This window comes from Mizuhopecten yessoensis, unplaced genomic scaffold (genome assembly GCF_002113885.1).
Source record: "Mizuhopecten yessoensis strain PY_sf001 unplaced genomic scaffold, ASM211388v2 scaffold11157, whole genome shotgun sequence".
Lineage (NCBI taxonomy): Eukaryota > Metazoa > Mollusca > Bivalvia > Pectinida > Pectinidae > Mizuhopecten > Mizuhopecten yessoensis.
The window spans coordinates 632559-652028 of NW_018408908.1; the positions used below are offsets into that span (position 1 = coordinate 632559).

At 36.5% G+C, this 19470-nt stretch overlaps 2 protein-coding genes across 6 annotated transcripts in view; both read right to left on the reverse strand.

Moving 5' to 3' along the window:
• Window positions 1–12029, reverse strand: part of LOC110467072 — a 25532-nt gene extending 13503 nt beyond the window's left edge. Inside the window, exons 1-2 of one of the 5 annotated variants that reach the window (XM_021523972.1) lie at window positions 11900–12029; window positions 163–571 (exon numbers count right to left, since the gene is read on the reverse strand). In XM_021523972.1, coding sequence (XP_021379647.1) covers window positions 163–559 — 397 coding nt within the window. In that variant the 5' untranslated portion in view covers window positions 560–571; window positions 11900–12029. Of the gene's footprint in view, window positions 1–162; window positions 572–2801; window positions 3285–4746; window positions 5630–8047; window positions 8166–11875 lie in introns of those variants that run through there. The other 4 variants (XM_021523968.1, XM_021523971.1, XM_021523970.1 and 1 more) reach the window with 4 other exon arrangements.
• Window positions 12030–13392: 1363 nt separating this feature from the next.
• Window positions 13393–19470, reverse strand: LOC110467074. Its single transcript, XM_021523974.1, has 6 exons — window positions 19311–19470; window positions 18774–19047; window positions 16503–16633; window positions 15879–16020; window positions 14398–14608; window positions 13393–13617 (listed from the first exon to the last, which is right to left on the reverse strand). Exons 1-5 carry the CDS (start codon window positions 19366–19368, stop codon window positions 14431–14433), a joined length of 783 nt encoding a protein of 260 aa, XP_021379649.1. The 5' UTR covers window positions 19369–19470; the 3' UTR covers window positions 13393–13617; window positions 14398–14430.

Here is a 19470-nt window from a genome sequence, read left to right on the forward strand (position 1 = left end):
AAACCTAATATTTTCTTACGAGAATTGATGCGAAAAGGATGTTTTTTAGAAAGCTGAAAAACATAAAATCAGCCATTGGTTTATGCAGAAACTCGTATAACCATGAGCAAATTCAGTCTGAAAACATATTTTAAACGAAGCAATGCAGTTGTCAAAACTGACCTAATTCCTGATACAGTTGTCTGTGTCGTTGACTCCTATCTCGATGCTCTCTAGACTTGTCTATTGGTCGTTTCTGATTTCCGTCCGTTTGATCCCATAAATCTGGGCATTTCCGCTGAATAGTCTTCCATATATCAAGCCATGGCCGTCCGAAGGCAGCCATCCAATGAAGAGCATTCCACTTGTCTGAAGTCGTCACAACAGAAAGAGACTGACTAGACATCTCGCCGACGAGAAATTCTGACACCTCTCTGTGTCCATTCTTTATTGCTATCATTAAAGGCGTTAGACCATCCTTGTCTCCTTGTTCCAACGACGAGCCAGCTTCAACCAAACGTTTGACTTCCGGGAGATTTCCTTCTCCTGCAGCGGCAAATACGTTCTGCTGGCTAGCCATGGCATTAGGTGTCTAAAATATATTTATCAAATTTCCTTAAAACACAACTTTATTATATAATTCATAAAATGATTAAGTGATATCTCGATGGAATCACGTTGCACCACGAAAGGGTAGAAAGCAGACATTGGATATCTTCATCTAAATACAAAGTTATTGAGTTTCCACTGATTGGACTTTTGAAAAAATAAAATTGTAACTAATGCAAATTTCTTTTTGTATTCGGTACTGGAAAAAATAGACACCGATTGAGATTTATAATAATAATAATAATGACAATAATAATTCGAGGTTCTTATATACCGCTTGATCACAACCTAGTTCGTAGGTAGTATCAAAGCAGTTCACAAATTATTATCCGTTGTTATAGAACCTTTGCAACCAACCAATATCTTTCTCAACTCCCTGGGGAGCATACAGCCGATGCTGCCATTTCAGCGCTCACAACTAGCATCCTACCATTACAGCACTGCCCAACCACGTACTTATTTACAGCTGAGTAGACTGGAACAAGCGGAGTAAAGTATCTTGCTCAATGATACAACACAGTGCCGTGCCGTGACTCGAACCCGCAACCCCTCGGTCACGAGCCCGGCGTCCTACCACCAGACTACCGTGCCTCCTGACTAACAGTAAAACAAAATCCGTATTCCAGAAAAATAAAAACAAAAAGCCCAAAGTGTGTTATCGGATGAGCATTGGTTGCATATCTAACACCCATCGGGGCTTTTTCTGTTCTCTCAATCACAAATCACCATAGTATAATGAAAATCCGAAGTTGTTCATTTTTGAACGATAAAAATAACCACCTCATCTCGAGGCAACAATAGGTTAGGGTTACGAAATAGTACGTAAAGAAGATTAAAAAAACTGCTGAATCAAACAAAAATAACATGAAACGTGAAAACAATTGCTAACAAAAATCGTAACTTAACCTGAACAATATTTATCTGCAAACGCATGGAAAAGTACAAGAGGAAATAGACTAGGCGTTCCAGAATGACAAAACGTCTTGGCTTTTCGACGACATATTCCATATAAATCAGGATCAAATCCAAGTAATGTCACGTCCTCAAAGGGAGAATTGGGATAATGACAAGATGAATAAGTCGGTATCGACAAGGTGAATAAGTCGGTATCCACAGGATAAATAAGTCGGTATCGACAAGATGAATAAGTCGGTATCAACAGGATAAATCAGTCGGTATCAGCAAGGTGAATAAGTCGGTATCGACAAGATGAATAAGTCGGTATCAACAGGATGAATCAGTCGGTATCAGCAAGGTGAATAAGTCGGTATCTACAAGGTAAATAAGTCGGTATCGACAAGGTGAATAAGTCGGTGTAGTCATGGAAAATTAGTCGGTATCGACAAGGTGAATAAGTCGGTATCAACAGGGTGAATAAGTCGGTATCCATAAGGTGAATAAGTCGGTATCGACAGGGTGAATAAGTCGGTTTCCAAAAGGTGAATAAATCGGTATCCACAAGGTGAATAAGTCGGTATCGACAAGGTGAATAAGTCGGTGTAGTCATGGAAAATGAGTCGGTATCGACAAGGTGAATAAGTCGGTATCAATAGGGTGAATAACTCGGTATCCACACGGTGAATAAGTCGGTATCCACAAGGTGAATAAGTCAGTTTCGACAAGGTGAATAAGTCGGTATCGACAAGGTTAATAGGTCGGTATCGACAAAATGAATAAGTCGGTATCGACAATGTAAATAAGTCGGTATCGACAAGGTGAATAGGTCGGTATCGACAAGGTGAATAAGTCGGTATCGACAAGGTGAATAAGTCGGTGTAGTCGAGGTGAATAAGTCGATATCGAAAAGGTGAATAAGTCGGTATCCATATCACAAAATTAGATATATTGGACGTTTTGATGCGGAAATTTTAATATGAAGAAAATATTGTTCACGTAATTGTTTAAATCAGCACATCGTCGATACGTTTTAAAGTAAATTGGAAGTACTTGGATTTTTTGTGCCAGTCCTAATAAGCTATTCAATAAATTCAGCCTCGCATGAAAACAAAAGTTTACCAGAAAAGGATGACAGTTTCTTCCCAAAGAAATACACACAACCCAACACGGAGGTAGCCATTAACACGTGTTGTCAGTGACTTGATACATTGGTCCCTATCTGCTTATAAGCTTATCATAATTTATATTTTATGGCAAGAAACGTTCCAGTTCAATAAGGTAAAACGCTATCAAAACAGTTTACCATAGTACCATACCTTCTCCGTGTGTCAGCACCATCAAGTCTTACAGTATGTGACCCTGGTTGTACCAGGACGTTGTTAATACTGATCCTTGTCAAACATGTAGAAAGATACAGCTAGGTATGTCTGGTGAGTCTGACTGTATAGCGTCGTGGTTGGTGCACATTACCAATCGATACACTGTAACGTCATCACATTTACATTGACGTTCTATTTTGCAGTCAGCTTCTTTCTTATTTTTATTTTTTTTTATTTCAGCCTGGTTTTACCGTTTCCAGTTTTGTCTTTCATTTGATAACCATATTCGAAATAATAATAATCTTATAATCTATTTAATTCATTTTGCTCGTCAATGGTTTCGATTTACGTAGTGCTTGCATGCTAATGACGAGCGTATTGACATGTAGTCTAGCCAGCCAGTAGTCAGATCAATATCTTTATAAATCAATGCTGTACTTGTTCTTTAATGCAGACCCACGTTAGTGGATCAGCTGAGTACAGCGATGAAAAAGGGCGCGAGAGAGTGGGACATGCATGTAGTTGAAACAGTATTTTTTGAAATTTCAAAAGTCCATATATATTAGGAAATAGCTAAGTAATGATATTATGAATGACGGAGAGGTCGTTTCTTTACCAGGTTGTGTTTGTAGCAGACCGCTTTGGTGTAGTATCAACTGTATCTAGATATATTTCTAATAATGTAGTTAATTTCATGACTTGTTTCACTTTTATTTCCTTATGCCTCTACTTCCTTTCACTTTAAGTACTCGTATCTTCCTTGTCAGTCTGTGTTCTGAGTGTACGTGGCTAGGGGTAGAACTGATAAAGAACCGATGGCTAGAAATAATACCGCTTTACCTGGTGTAGTGAGCTTTTAATCGTTACTACACTATCTGATGAGGCATTACACTGTCGCTAAATAAAGAGTCTCATTGAATTCACTTCTATCTGTTCTACTTTAAATTTGTTATATCATTTACTCATAAATTAAATTACAAAAGTAAAAGGTTTCATAGAATGTAGGTAGCATTGTTTCATAACGAGTTTGTTCTAAGGGAGGAACTTGATGAATGGCAGCTATTTATACAATATCTTTAAAAAGTGTACAGGATAAAGCCTGTACTTGAGTAAATCTATATCGATATACTCACGATTCGTTTGCCTCTGCTGTCGCCTCCACCTTCGAAAGCATAAATCATCAACTGTGACCTGCCTTCTACATACCAACTATCTGAGTTAAATTTGTATAAGTTTTAAAACGTTTTGTTAAATTTCAAAAGCCTAGCCTTGACATAACCTCAGCGTTTGCGCTATTCTAGCATAGGTAAGTAAGGAAACATAGAAGGTAACAAATTCCAGCTGGCACGGTATTTGAGATTTTCTTTGTGTATTTAAATACAGCAATTGAATGAGGAACAAGTTCCAACAACGGCATTAAAGCCCACTCTCGACAAGAATTACATATATATTGAACATATAGCAAGCGTTTAGATGGCATGATTTGAAAAACTGCACTTATTTTTAATTGACAGAGCTGTTATATGTAGACTGCATGTATATTAAAGCAATAAAATACATTTACCGTTTGTCAATCAATGTTTACAAGTTTCTGAAAATACCCATTATCTCTGATAAGCTCTTCAAATCTGAGAGCGTGTTCGACTTGGTGAACGTGCATGCATGTTTATGTTAGCGCGTGCCTTTCGGAATGTATAGTCCGTATCAATATGTGAGAAGACCCACGACTTAACATCGTATTAACGTTAAAGACTACACTGAATAACACATATCTTCATCACGGTCACGTGGTATTGTTTCTACAGTAATTCATTTTAAATTAATTATATCTTATAAATGGCATGCTGTACACTGGATGACTGAAGACAAGTGTGTATATGTGTATATCATAAGGAAAAACATATAAGTAGAATATGTAGAGGTGAGTTAAGGTTCATCATACCCGTCTGTTCCTAATTAATCAGCTGCCAACCAACATACCAAAGACACCACACCCTTCGCCGACTACGTCGTCGCAGAGTGAATCGTGGGAGACCAGCGGACACGTAACCGCTACACAAACACAGGACAACGCACCACCAGCTTCCCGGCCAGGCTCTGGTGGCTGAGGAAGGTCCACCACGCTAATCCTAAGACAAACGGCATCACAACTGTCTTCTCGGAGATCAACAGTACAAAGAACGTTTACAGAATACAACACGGTACAGGAGGAACCATCAGACAACGTCAGAGTTTAGGCTATATCACAACATTAACGGCCGACTGAGGCAGCATTGCTTCTAGAGCACTTGGGATAACTCGTACCACAACTGTGTTCTAATATTCTACAACAGAAAACCTTCCTACAGGAGTAGCAGGAACAGTTAAGTGATGAGCTCTGCTGAGATAACGTTTGTATAGGACTGGCAGACGTACGCTATAATAAAGCATTGTATATGAAACTTGTATACGGTTCTGTCAGCTGCAGGGATTAGGTTGTATATAGTAAATATCATAGCAGGTTGTATTAATAAGTGGTTACTTTGACTGTAAGTATTGCGTTATTAGTATGTAATGTTTGTTATGCTTAGTAATTTGTATATCATCTAGTAACTGTTACGTACATTAAATAGAGTTGTATCTAAAAAAAACATATTTTGTAATTACACATTAATGTATATATAAAATTATGAAAAACACCGGAAGTACGCTATCTGATATACGTTGGTTTAAAGAGCACATCGAATATCAATGTACTGTGTAAGATATAGGCATGTAGTTTAGCTTTGAAAGGTAAATTTCGAGAATCATAAAAAGAGACTGAAGAAGTTAGAACGAGAGATCGAGTTGAGTGGTAGTCTGGTAGTTTAAGCTGTATTTAGGTAAATAAAGATGAAATAGATCTATTTTAATATAAATGTATTGATTTTGTATATCAAATACGGAAAATGGGATTTGGGATGAGAGCCACGCGCCTGTAGGTCAACTAATATTGAACTAGTGGTAGAGGGAACTGAGACAAAAAATAAGCATTGATTTAAGGAAATAGCGTTATACTGGTACAAAACAGTGTTAGACGGTTACGATACATCGCAATCGGCAAACATCGGCTGATTCCGGTAACCTGCTGAGATGTTCGTAGCAGTGAAGGCATTGCGATATGAATATTCGGTAGCAATACATTAAATTGGTCCTTTCAGCAAACATACACAAAATAGGACGAGACCTTTGTAGTATGCTTTCTATGATAACGAGACATGTGTTAGTATCTACCTATGGTACGCAAACAAACACAAGATGACATACCTGCACCGGAAGAAAGATTACCATCAATGCTTATATATCTACTGACAGCAGTAAACATTGAGTCAGGTCAAACGATATGTTACATCGATAACTCCGGGACGTTGATTATAAGTATCCACGTTATTTAACAGATTTCTTGGAAAGACGCAGCCCGGTCTGTTTGGTGGCTGTACAGAGGTTGCAGCTGGTGAAGGTTTACCGATCGATACCTTGTTACTTCACCATATTAGCACTTGCCTTCGATTTTTGAAGTTATCATTTCTACACCAGTCTGTCTTAATAGTCTTCATGTTGTATTAAGTTTGTTCTTTTATCTTGTGTTCAATTTTATTTAATCTATCTTGGGGTTTTTTCTGCCGGTTTCGGTTTCCATATTGTTAACATGTAAATATGGCAAGGTATCTATAATCTCAGATTGATATTGCTTCAGCATTATGCTGTGCCTATTCTATCCTGCAGAAAGAGTTTAATAAATCAACTATTGACATTAATCTTAAAATGACGATCATATTTTTATCTCACCAGGATATGTGTGTTTCAATATAAAATTTGAAATTTTGAGAAACTTCACAAAAAACTCAAGTAAATTATATTTTTAGTTTGTTTGTATTACTAATAATAATGATAACATGTTTTTTCAGGACGTATGTCGTTTTATCAACTCTGAATAAATATTGTTTTCCTTGTATCTCTATTACCATACGTGTTTCTATGCGCTTTTACCTTGTGTCACCTGTACTGGACGCATGCCAACGTACATGTTCGGTTATGTTAATGTCCCGTAGGGAAGTCGGGTAGTCTGGTTTCAGAGCGTTTGGCTGGCTAGCTATAGGTGAATTGATCATCCGGAGAAACAACGGTTCGTATTTCACAGCAAATAGCAGAACATTACGCAACAGTTCAATCACATACAATAGAAATGTGTTCTAATGGTGCTATACATAATGTGTTTGATCTGGTTAACGAGAATGAGTTTTCGTCTTTCTGTATCAGTCTGAAAAAACCCACGCTTATCGATTTAATTGAGTATGATTATTTCATAAATCTGCATTTGTGCATGAGCAGTACCTAAATGTGGAACGTTATTGTTTCTAAGCGATATTATGAAAAATATTATTAAGAGGTAGTATTACCTTCCTTGTTTAAAAGTCATAACAAGTCTAAGAACTATTCTAAAAATTATTGTGTAATCTCCATTTTACCAAAACATGTTTGAAGTCCTTTAGAATTTCTCTCGAACAGACATGAATCATTTAATGTTTCATCCGTCTTTATATGGCCCTACCTATTTTGAGGACGTCGAACCTGGACAGATAAATATAGGAGCGGACTAGGTAAAGTTCTATGGAAGGACTATCTTAATGATTGTTATTATGTAGTACATTGTTAATCGTTATTTGTCTGTTACATGATCATACATGTACCCATGTCAGTCTGTTTGGTTGTAGGTACCTGTCATTAACCTTATATACTCATGTCAGTCTGTTTGGTTGTTGATACCTGTCATTAACCTTATATACTCACGACAGTCTGTTTTGTTGTAGGTACCTGTCATTACCCTTATATACTCACGTCAGTCTGTTTGGTTGTTGATACCTGTCATTAACCTTATAGACTCACGTCAGTCTGTTTTGTTGTAGGTACCTATCATTAACCTTATATGCTCACGTCAGTCTGTTTTGTTGTAGGTACCTGTCATTAATCTTATATGCTCACGTCAGTCTGTTTGGTTGTTGATACCTGTCATTAACCTTATATACTCACGTCAGTCTGTTTTGTTGTAGGTACCTGTCATTAACCTTATATGCTCACGTCAGTCTGTTTGGTTGTAGGTACCTGCCATTAACCTTATATACTCACGTCAGTCTGTTTGGTTGTAGGTACCTGTCATTAACCTTATATACTCACGTCAGTCTGTTTGGTTGTAGGTACCTGTCATTAACCCTATATATACTCACGTCAGTCTGTTTGGTTGTCGGTACCTGTCATTAATCTTCAGCAGTATTCACCAACTGGTACCATCCTCCTGCTTTCCCACCAGTTCAACTAAATGTTGATACATACATGGGTGTACAATATAATTTTCCACGAAGTGTATTTTTCTTCCGGTTGTAATTATAGTACACACGTCAATGTCGGAATATAAATATAGCCTTGTGATAGTAGTTACTATGGACGCTTTGTGTTTTGTAAGGCAGATACGCAACAGCTGACTTGTGATTAGCTCGATGTAAAACATACAAATGCAGGACAATATTTTAAAGGTGTATGATTGACTAAGTCGTTAAATGCACAAGGTTTATAAAATGTGCATAAAAGATATATTGTGTATCAGCTAAGTATATATTTTATCAAGGTCGTGTGCCATTGTGACTAGTACGGTACACATTCGGTCAGATCGAACAAAATTAACATTGTCAATCCTGTTCGAATTACACGAAAGTATAGCCGCTTTAAAAAGGCATTTCAAACAGTCCGGGTTGACCTCGGAAAAAGTCACGATAGTCAAGTCGTTGATACGGGACAACTACGGCCTATGGAGAATAAAGTATGTTATATAAATGGTGTGCTGAGGTTTAGCACACCCCTTTGTTCCTGCGAAACCAGTCTTAAGCAGCTTTTTATGGAATAAATTATTGTACAGCAGGTATATTCAAATCAGATAGTAATCTGTGCAGATACGTTTCCTAGAGTTGGTGGACTACAGGTTTGTAGCTTTCTTTCAACAACTGTTTCGTATATTGCTCTTCTCCGGAACTATTACCAGCAATAACAATTATTTAGTTACAATCGTGTCATTTCTGACTAAGAAAAGGGCGCCGTTCTACCTACACACAACTGTGTTCTGATATTCTAAAACAGTGGTGAACCATTCGGTACATGATCGTGAAAACCTTCATACAGGAATGGCAGGTACAGTAAAGGGATGAGCTCTGCTGAGATAACGTCTGCATAGGACTGGCAGATGTACGCTATAATGAAGCGTTTTACATGATAACTTGTATACGGTTCTGTCAGCTGCTGGGATTAGGTCTAGTGTGATATATAACTAATGTTGATTGTATATAGTAAATATCATAGCAGTTTGTATTAATAAGTGGTAACTTTGACTGTTAGTATGGCGTTATTAGTATCTAATGCAACCTTTGCTATGCTTTTTTTTTATATTATCTAGTAACTTTAATATTGATTTAACAGAGTTGCATTTAAAAATAACAAAGGAGGAATGCCAATTTGGGCCTTCTTAGTGGCCAATACCGATATGTCTAAAAAAGATAACAGCTTTGTGGCTTTTGTACCAATAAGCATAGTAATTACATGAATTAAAATGTTAAAAAAGTGTGAAGAAAATATTCCCCACTCTTTGAAAACCCAATTATTGAGATTTGGTTAAAATACTCTTCAAATACCATTTGGTAAGATTATTGTATGGTTCTGACTCCACAAAACTGTTATCTTTTATTTAGACATGCATCCGACTTTCAGAAATATTAGACTAAAATAAAAACAAATGTGCATAAATACTTACTTTTTGATATATCAATGTACTGTGTAAGCTATAGACACGTAGTTGAGCTTCAAGAGTTTAATAAGATAGTTGCAGTAAGAATTTCGGGAATTATAAATCGAGATTGAAGTAGTTAGAACGAGATATCGAGTTTCAGAGGTTAGTCTAGTAGTTTAAGCAGTATTTGTAACAAATTACTTCGTAGTTTTAACCATAGAGATATTTTTAGCAGAGAGATAAGTCAAGGAATAAATACGCCGTGTAAAGATTTTTATATTTCAAAAACCAAAATAACCAACTTGTATTCAAATAAATAAATATAATATAGATATATTCAAATATAAATGAATTAATTTGCTGTTCAATTCATAGGGGCGTGGCCTTATCCCTAACCCAATCGTCCCTATATCAAACGCGGACCATGGGGTTTGGGATAAGGGCCACGCCCCTGTGGCTCAACTAACCTTGGACTTGTGGTAGAGGAAATGATTAAAGAAAATAGCGGTATACTGGTACAAAACAGTGTTAGACAGCTACGACACACCACAATCGGCAAACATCGGCTGATTCCGGTAACCTGCCGAGATGTTCGTAGCAGTGAAGGCATTGCGATATGAATATTCGGTAGCAATAAATTAAATTGGTCCTTTCAGCAAACATACAAAAAAAGGGACGAGACCTTTGTAGTATGTTTTCTATGATAACGAGACATGTGTTAGTATCTACCTATGGTACGCAAACAAACACAAGATTATACCTGCACCGGAAGTGAGGTTACCATCAATGCTTATATATCTACTGACAGCAGTAAACATTGAGTCAGTTACATCGATAACTCCGTGACACTAATTTTATTTATCCACGTTATTTAACAGATTTCTTGGAAAGACGCAGCCCTGTCTGTTTGGTGGCAGTACAGATGTTGCGACTGGGCAAGGTTTACCGATCGATACACTGTTACGTCACCATATTAGTATTTGCCTTCGATTTTGAAGTTATCATTTCTACACCAGACTTTCTCAATAGCCTTCATGTTGTCTTCGTTTCTTTTTTTATCTTAAGTACATTTTTATTGTAATGTGACGATCATTTTTGATCTCACTAAGGGATGTGTGTGTCAATATAAAATTTGAAATTTTGAGAATCTTTACAAAATCCCCCAAGTTAATAATATTTTTAGTTTGCTTGTTTTTCCAACAATAATAATGATAATATGTTTTTTTCAGGGACGTATGAGGTTTTATTAACTCTGTATAAATATCGTTTCCTTGTATCTCTATTACATTACGTGTTTTTATGTTCTTTTACCCTGTCTTACCTGTACTGGACGCATGTCAACGTACATATGCGGTCATGTTAATGTCCCGTAGGGAAGTCGGGTTAACGAGAATGAGTTTTCGTCTTTCTGTATCAGTCTGATAAAACCAAGCGTATCGATAGAATTGAGTACGATTATTTCCTCAATCTGCATTTGTGCATTAACAGTAGATAATGTGGAACTTTATTTTTTCTAAGGGACAGTCTGGTATAAAATATTAAGAGTTGTTATTACCGTCCTAGTTTAAATTTCATAACAGGCCTGAGAACTATTCTTATTATTATTGTATTATCTCCTTTTTACCAAAAACGTTTGAGATCAATTAGATTTTTTCTCGAACAGACACGAATCATTTAATGTTTCTGCCGTCTTTATATGGCCCTAACTATTTTGAGGACGTCGAATCTGGACAGATAAATATGGGAGCGGACTAGGTTAAGTTCTATGGCAGGACTATCTTAATGATTGTTATTATGTAGTACATTGTTAATCGTTATTTGTCTGTTACATGATCATACATGTACTCATGTCAGTCTGTTTGGTTGTAGGTACCTGTCATTAACCTTATATACTCACGACAGTCTGTTTGGTTGTAGGTACCTGTCATCAACCTTATATACTCACGTCAGTCTGTTTGGTTGTAGATACCTGTCATTAACCTTATATTCTCACGTCAGTCTGTTTGGTTGTAGGTCCCTGCCATTAACCTTATATACTCACGTCAGTCTGTTTTGTTGTAGGTACCTGTCATTAACCTTATATCCTCACGTCAGTCTGTTTGGTTGTAGATACCTTTCATTAACCTTATATACTCACGTCAGTCTGTTTTGTTGTAGGTACCTGTCATTAACCTTATATACTCACGTCAGTCTGTTTGGGTGTAGGTACCTGTCATAAACCTTATATACTCACGTCAGTCTGTTTGGTTGGAGATACCTGTCATTAACCTTATATACTCACGTCAGTCTGTTTGGTTGTAGGTACCTGCCATTAACCTTCAGCAATATTCACCAACTGGTACCATCCTCCTGCTTTCCCACCAGTTCAGCTTAATGTTGATACATGGGTGTACAATATAATTTTCCACGAAGTGTTTTTTCTTCCGGTTGTAATTATAGTACACACGTCAATGTCGTAATATAAATATAGCCTTGTGATAGTAGTCACTATTGACCCTTGTTGTTATATAAGGTAGGTACGCTCCAGTTGACTTGGCTCGATGATTAAGCATGCATATATACGGGAGCATTTAAATATGCACAAGGTTTATGAAATGTGTATAAAAGATATATTGTTCGTCAGCTCAGTATATATTTTATCAAGGTCATATGCTATTATGATTTAGTACGGTAAACCGTCGGTCAGTTCGAACGAATCAAATAAATACTGTCAATCCTGTTCAAATTACACGAAATAATAGCCGTCAAAATGAAAATGTATTTCGAACTATCCTAGTCGACATCGCCAAAAATCACGATATTCAAGTCGTTAAAACGGGACAAAGACGGCCGGAGGAAAACATAGTACAGTATGTTATATAAATTGTGTTCTGATGTTCATCACATCTCTTTGGTCCTGCGAAATCAGCATTAAGCGGTTTTTATGGAATAAACTATTCAAATCAGATAATAATCTGTGCAGATACGTTTCCTAGAGTTGGTGGACTTCAGGTTTGTAGCTTTCTTTCAACAATTGTTTCGTATATTGCTCTTTCCAGCAATAAAAAAGACTTAATTACAATCGTGTTATTTCTGACTAAGAAAAAAATATCGTTCTACCTGAAGAGCTGGCTTGTCGACTGAAGTACCAGGGCCAAATCATGCTACCTTTATATCAATAACGAAATTAAGGGAATTTACTGTCAATACGACGATTTGTTTTCTAGTTTTTTTAAAGCATGTTAACAGAGTCTTAGTTCGGTGCTGAACTATATACCTCCCTGATGTTGACAGGAGACACCAGGATGTGTCACATCTTGAGCAGGTGCAGTACAGAAGAGTTTTCCCAGTTGACATTAGGACCACGTTTCCAACAATGATCTTTCAGTAACCATCGCGATGAAAGATGTGTTTACTGTCTCATATCATTGATGATATAGTAACTCATTTCCTGGGTTTGACAGTAGACTTCATAAAGAGTACCTCGTGTGATAGTATAGATTACCACCCTTCAGATCACCTTGTCCCACCTCCTGTGTCGGTTTATGATGTCTTAATTATGCTTCAGTGGTTCTGTTCCTGTTGTTGTCTTTTCGTACCGGATTTGGGCTCACACTTAATCCACGTGTCGATGTTGAGGACTATATATGTATCTTGTTTTCTATATCAATTGACTCCATCGAAAGTAAACACTCTCATCACATGACCTAGTATACGCTAAGATGATGCACAACACCAGAACCACAACAGCAATTAGACGTCTCGATAGACTTTTGTCAATAACAATAAAGCATTGAATAAGAATAACAAACAAGCACCACTATTAAAATGATTTATAATGTAGAGACGTTAGACAAACCGTAGACAATTAACCAAATTACATTTAAAATGCCATAAAGAGTTATTGATTTACAAAATTGTTGTGTTTTGTCTGTAAGTGATTTTGATATTATCTAAAAATATGACGTCAGTTATTCAGGAAATAAATGCCCTAACTACCCCATGTGACTATGTCCTTGATCTCAGGAGAACATTCAGCTGCCACTGAAATAGAAATAAGATCATTTAACCACCATCATCAATAGCATTACCTTCAAACATCTTTACATTAAAAACCTGGATTTGCATGATAAATCATGACATTTTTAAATGTGTTAGATGTCCAGCTAGTGAATACCCGGCTATCTGGAAGAATACAACGTACCAGAGACGTATAATACATGTCTCTGACCGTACTAACTGATAGGGCAGTTATTTTCTCCTTTGAATACTTCCCGCCTCCAATAATGATTCCGTAACGTACTTTTTGCGCCATCTTTTGACCATTTGACAACTTTTCGCTTCGTAGCTGACACGGTACAACACTTTTCTCTCACTTACTTCATACGGACAGTCATTTTGTTTACAAAGAAATGGTGTGCTATGCGCATGCGCTAGTAGAGGTAAATCCCTGAACAAAACGTTGGTCAGACAGGTAGAAATATCGATGATTATCTTAGATTTAATCATTTTTATGAATCTATTTCAGCCAAATCCGATCTTTATTTTCCATAAGGAGTCTCTCTTGATATGTTTATGTAGTATTCGAAAAAAAAAAGACAAAAAAAAGTTACTTCACTGTGACACCCCTTTAATGAGTTTGTTAACTTAACAACTTCAGCAAAAACAAAAAAATAATCTAACGAAAATGGGTTTTCATTCATACTGAATCTATGGCAAAATTGTCAAATTTTAAACAAACAAATAAAACATTTTGGTCTACTGTCCACAGGAAAGCGGATTTAAATATTACATATAACCTAAAACACTTATAAATACACTTACCATCCTAAAGTGTGATGTGTGACAACAAACCCCCTACAATGCACACCGGAAGGTCTCCTTTGGACAGTCGATGTAATCACTTATTCCAGATAACATCATTTCCATGTAAGGATCTAGTCTGTTTCGGATTTCACAAACAGTTGAATAAACAGTTCCTTCACAGACAGACGAAGTCAAGTGCACCATCTCGTTAAAGGACGTGAACACCCAACTGAAAACAAAAGGAAATAGAACTTCAAGTGTCTTAAGCGTTTTACAAAATGCTTTTTAAAAAGGGTTTTCGTAGTAAGTTCGATATTTTTTAATTAATGTACATTTTGAAAACTTAAAATACATCGTGTTTATATCGATTCGTGACATATGGACATGATGCCACAGAAACTTAGAGTGATTGGAAGACACTCGTACTCGACACTCGTACTTAAGTACAATCAACGGTGTTTTATATGTATGCCCCCGGGGGTGGGGCATACAGTGTTTCCCATGTCCGTCCCGTCCCGTCCTGTCGCGTCCCATCCTATCCAAAAGCGGGGGGCATTTATGTCCTACAGACATTTGCTAATTTTATTTATTCTACGACCACATGCCAACATCTTACAGAATATTCTTATATAAGGATTAGACTTCTGGAAGCAGAGAACACCGGCTATGCATTTATTTTTGTGTCAGTTCTTGGTGACTGAAAAAAGTGTGCATATATGTGTCCATCGAGTAGCAAACCTTGTCGACAGAGGTTAAGGGTGTTTATATGTGGTTACCTTTTGTTACGCTGGTCGACAGAGGTTAAGGGCGTTTATATGTGGTTACCTTTTGTTTCCCTGGTCGACAGAGGTTAAGGGTGTTTATATGTGGTTACCTTTTGTTACCCTGGTCGACAGATATAAGGCATATATATATATTTGTTGATTAAGTGGCAACCCTGTCGACGGAGCAAAAAGGTGCAAACCATGTTAAAATAGCTTAAGAGAAAAACTACTGTATATGTTCATAAATTAAGTAGCAAACATTGATTAAAGTGTATTTGTTGATCTAGTGGCAGTCTTTATCGACATAGATAACATGTATATATTTTTTCCGAGTTGCATTACCTTATGTGTAATACCTACAGTTTAAGCTTTTTTTTGCAGTTGATTAAGCTCCAACTGCTAAGCAGTGTTATATTAACCTAAACATCAACCTTCAATAAAGCACTTGGGCAATATCACCCGAATCAGAAGGAATAAAAGATGACGTCACAAGTGGATTTCCTTTGATTTGACGCGTCTTCTTATTCACACAGTGTGTAAATGAACGGGATTTTGGTTATTTAAAAATATCAGAGTTGTTCCCTTTTAATTTGACTTTATGGAAGTCACTGAAGCCCGTTTCTTAATCAATCGTTTGTAAATAATAACTGGTTTGTGAGTTCTATCATGAAACGAAATTTCTCTGGGCGATCAATATACACGTTTGAGGTTCAGCATGTAATAATGAATACATACCGACAAAGGGTCGACTTTTGCTGTTGTACAGGAATTCCCATCTCATGATATGCCATTCCGATGCCAATCAGTTTCTGGATTTCCCCAAAAATTGTGACTTGCAATTTTCGATTGTTCATGCACTGCAGTATTGACAGCACTTCTATAAACACAAAAAAACCTAATTGAGAATAAACAGTGATTTAAAACACAATACAACCAATTTAATCAAATAATTACCTGAACTACTGGCCTCCTGACAAGAAAAATAGTTTGCAAATATGAAAATTTCCATAAAAACCGATTTAGAATCTCTCAATGTTAAACTCTGAGCTAGGTTTGTATTTAGATGCCTAGTTGTTGGTGACTCCAGCAACCTAACTCGAACACTATGCCACATGTCGTCAGTTCTGATAAAAGTAACACACAATAATTAAACAGGTAATAGTCAAATACCTTCGAAATATGTAAACATTATATGAATTTATTTTTACAATTTTATTTTAGTGATAAAACCCTTAATATTCAATTTTAACAACATTTTCTAATAATATGATCGCTTGATTGGAGAGGTAACCAAATTTCAGAACATCCATACGGTATGATAGTAAAAAATGAAAGTTAAAACCAGTTATAACGTAATACCTGGTGTCCAGGGCTGGTGACAGAGACTGTCCTGTAGTACACGGCCAATATTAGCCATAAGCGTAGATAATTCACCACAAGGGTATGATTCAGCCATCATGTCATAGCATCCAAGGTACTCTTCAGTAGAACTTCAAAACATTATGTTACGCACATTTGACAGACATTTATTTATTAATGATATGCATTTATAACAGTTAGTTACTGTAAATTAAAGCGTACAATCCAACAGTTATTCAATCTAACTATTGCGCAAATATTTAATTTTACAACGTAAAACATATGGTAAAAATATGACTTCTGCTTCAGCAATATATGACGCAAATATAACCGTTTCATCTATTAATAGCATGGGAACAATGTTAGAGTAACAAAGGCCATTCAGCCTTTAGAGCTGAAGCAGGCATCATCGACCGTCACGTTCTGGTCTCACGATCGAGATATATTTCATTCAGTTTTTAAAGGGAGTGAGCGTCAACATCGCCACACAGCACGGTCTGTTTCAGTTCAGTACCCTCAATCAGATTGTATAAGAGAAAGTGAAAGATAAATTACAGGCTAGTACCTTCGTATAAATGCAGGAAGGATAGATCCCATTAATGAGTCGAATAACATAACGTAAACAAAACACAATCTCCATTAAAATCTAACTTCAAGACAAATGTTCGTGTCCGTGTGTTTTGAGTAGAAGAAGATTACGCAATTCTCCATGTTGATAAAATACCCATATCATGACCATGACCTGCCGCTGAAGCAGGCCGGCAGGCGTTATTATGACCACACTTTTCAGCACCTGCAAACAATCGAAGCGGATTCGGCATGGAACAGTATACAGATGGAACTGTGACACTAGACAATATCTCGCAAGGCAAACACAGATATGTTCCTATGCAACCGCTCAGATTGGCTTTAACGGTAGCAGCAGTTGTGTTGGGAGTTATCGCGGTGTAAACAATTTAGAAAGCAACAAAGTTATTTAGATATCAGATCATAAACTGGAAATGTCCGCAGCCTGAAAGGAAGCTACTCATATTCACTGCCAATTCCATTTTCTACGTGATAGTTTGAGTAAAACAAGTTTACTATTTTCGTTCTGTATAGTAAGGGGCTGAATAAGCCCTCTCGTAACGCACTGGAAGCACCAGGTTTTTAAATTTGTAAAACAAATGCATAAAAGTTTCTTTGGTGCATTTCATTTAATGCATATTTTCTCTGGGTTTTACTTGATTTGAACCTGTTGATATATGATGTACAGCAGCTCCTGAAAAATCCTTTACGAAGCTTAGAAATATTTAGATTTTAGCTCAAATGAAACCAAAAATATTCTTTAATGAAATCTATGATTTCCGGTAACGTGATAAATAATGGCTATTTACGTTTTAACATTGCATTGAGTAAACAACGGTTTCTTTTGATTTGACTTGATTTTGATTGGTGACATCCTCAATACCCAGGGGCTACGCTCACTTACGCTCTCTGCACCCCTGGAATATAGCATAGCAAAATCGAAGGCTCGATGTGCAGCACCGTGCGGATGGGACGAGAAGACTAGTTTAGTCCTTGATATACATCAACAGAATATCGCGGTCGCGTAACGGTAAAAATTGACAGGCTTTGAAGTCGGGCGTCGCTCCTTTGTAATCTTCAAAGGACAAGTATCAGCCTAGTGATTGGTCAGGGTTTTATTTTACCTCATACCAATCAAATAGCTAGCCGCGTGCCTTCGATTTTGCTTTGTCATATTCCAGGGGTGTAGAGAGCGAAAGTGAGCGTAACCCCTGGATATAGAGGATTAATTGGTGATTGGTGATGATACATAATTGACATTTAATCATTATTGGTCGCGAAAATCTGGAATGTATGGTGCAATTTTACATTTGTAGCATTTTGTATTTTTTGATGATTTTATTTCTTTTTATTTCGCTAGCATATCATTTGGTAGTTTCTCTACCTTTCAACTTTTCCATTAAATCCTCTCACGGTGATTAACAAAAATCATAATGACCTTATTTAGTAGAAATGTAATGCTTTTATAAAAATAATTTCAGAACCGTTGATTCAAAATATGGTGATATTTAAACATTCGTAGAAAGTACATTTAATATGTTGCGATACCACATTTACTAAATATAAATATTGAGAAAAACGAAGTAAACAGCTTTTTGAAATATTACTAATTAGATGCAGAAAGCATTATAGAAATAAAGCGATAAATAAATAACCAAAGTACTGAGGCAGAATACCATAATCTTGTATAAGTAAAACACTTACTTGCATACTGACTGCAAATTCTCCACACCAAAATGTAAACCAGTCAAAATATCTCCACTCGGAATTGGAATTTCATTTGAAGGACACATCGTTGCAATCAGACAATGGTCTTCAATAGCTCGCTGGAAATGGCCGACATTTGACTTTTGGTTTGTGTGTCGCTGTGTTCCTTGAAACATTCCAAGCATCGCCCTCTTTGAATTCCATATACTTTCGCCAATTGATCGTTTCTGCAGTCTTGATTTTATGTTCTCGGAAAACGGCCCAAAAGTTTCTGAGATATGTTGTAAAAAAGTGATTGTGATCATAAATTAAGGAAACATACAATATCTTCAACGCGCTAAAACATGTGTATTATTTGTTAACGTATTTTATTGTAATAAATTACAAAGTACAAGAAGATTTTTTTTCATAAACTTTGACCGGTCATCAAATTAGATGTTAAAACATAATCTTAATTAATTGAAATTCAATGTTTTACTAAACATCGTGATTGTTTAACGTTAATTTTAATTATGTTCATTTCTGTTTACTCACCTGTACCCCGACAGCCAACCAAACAAAACGCAAAACACAAAACGTAGTTGTAATTCATGATGAATCAGTGACTCTTTAGACCGACCAGGGAAAATACACGTAAATGATATCTAGTGTTGGAGAGTTGAACACTTTTGATACACTACCGATCGGGTCTGTG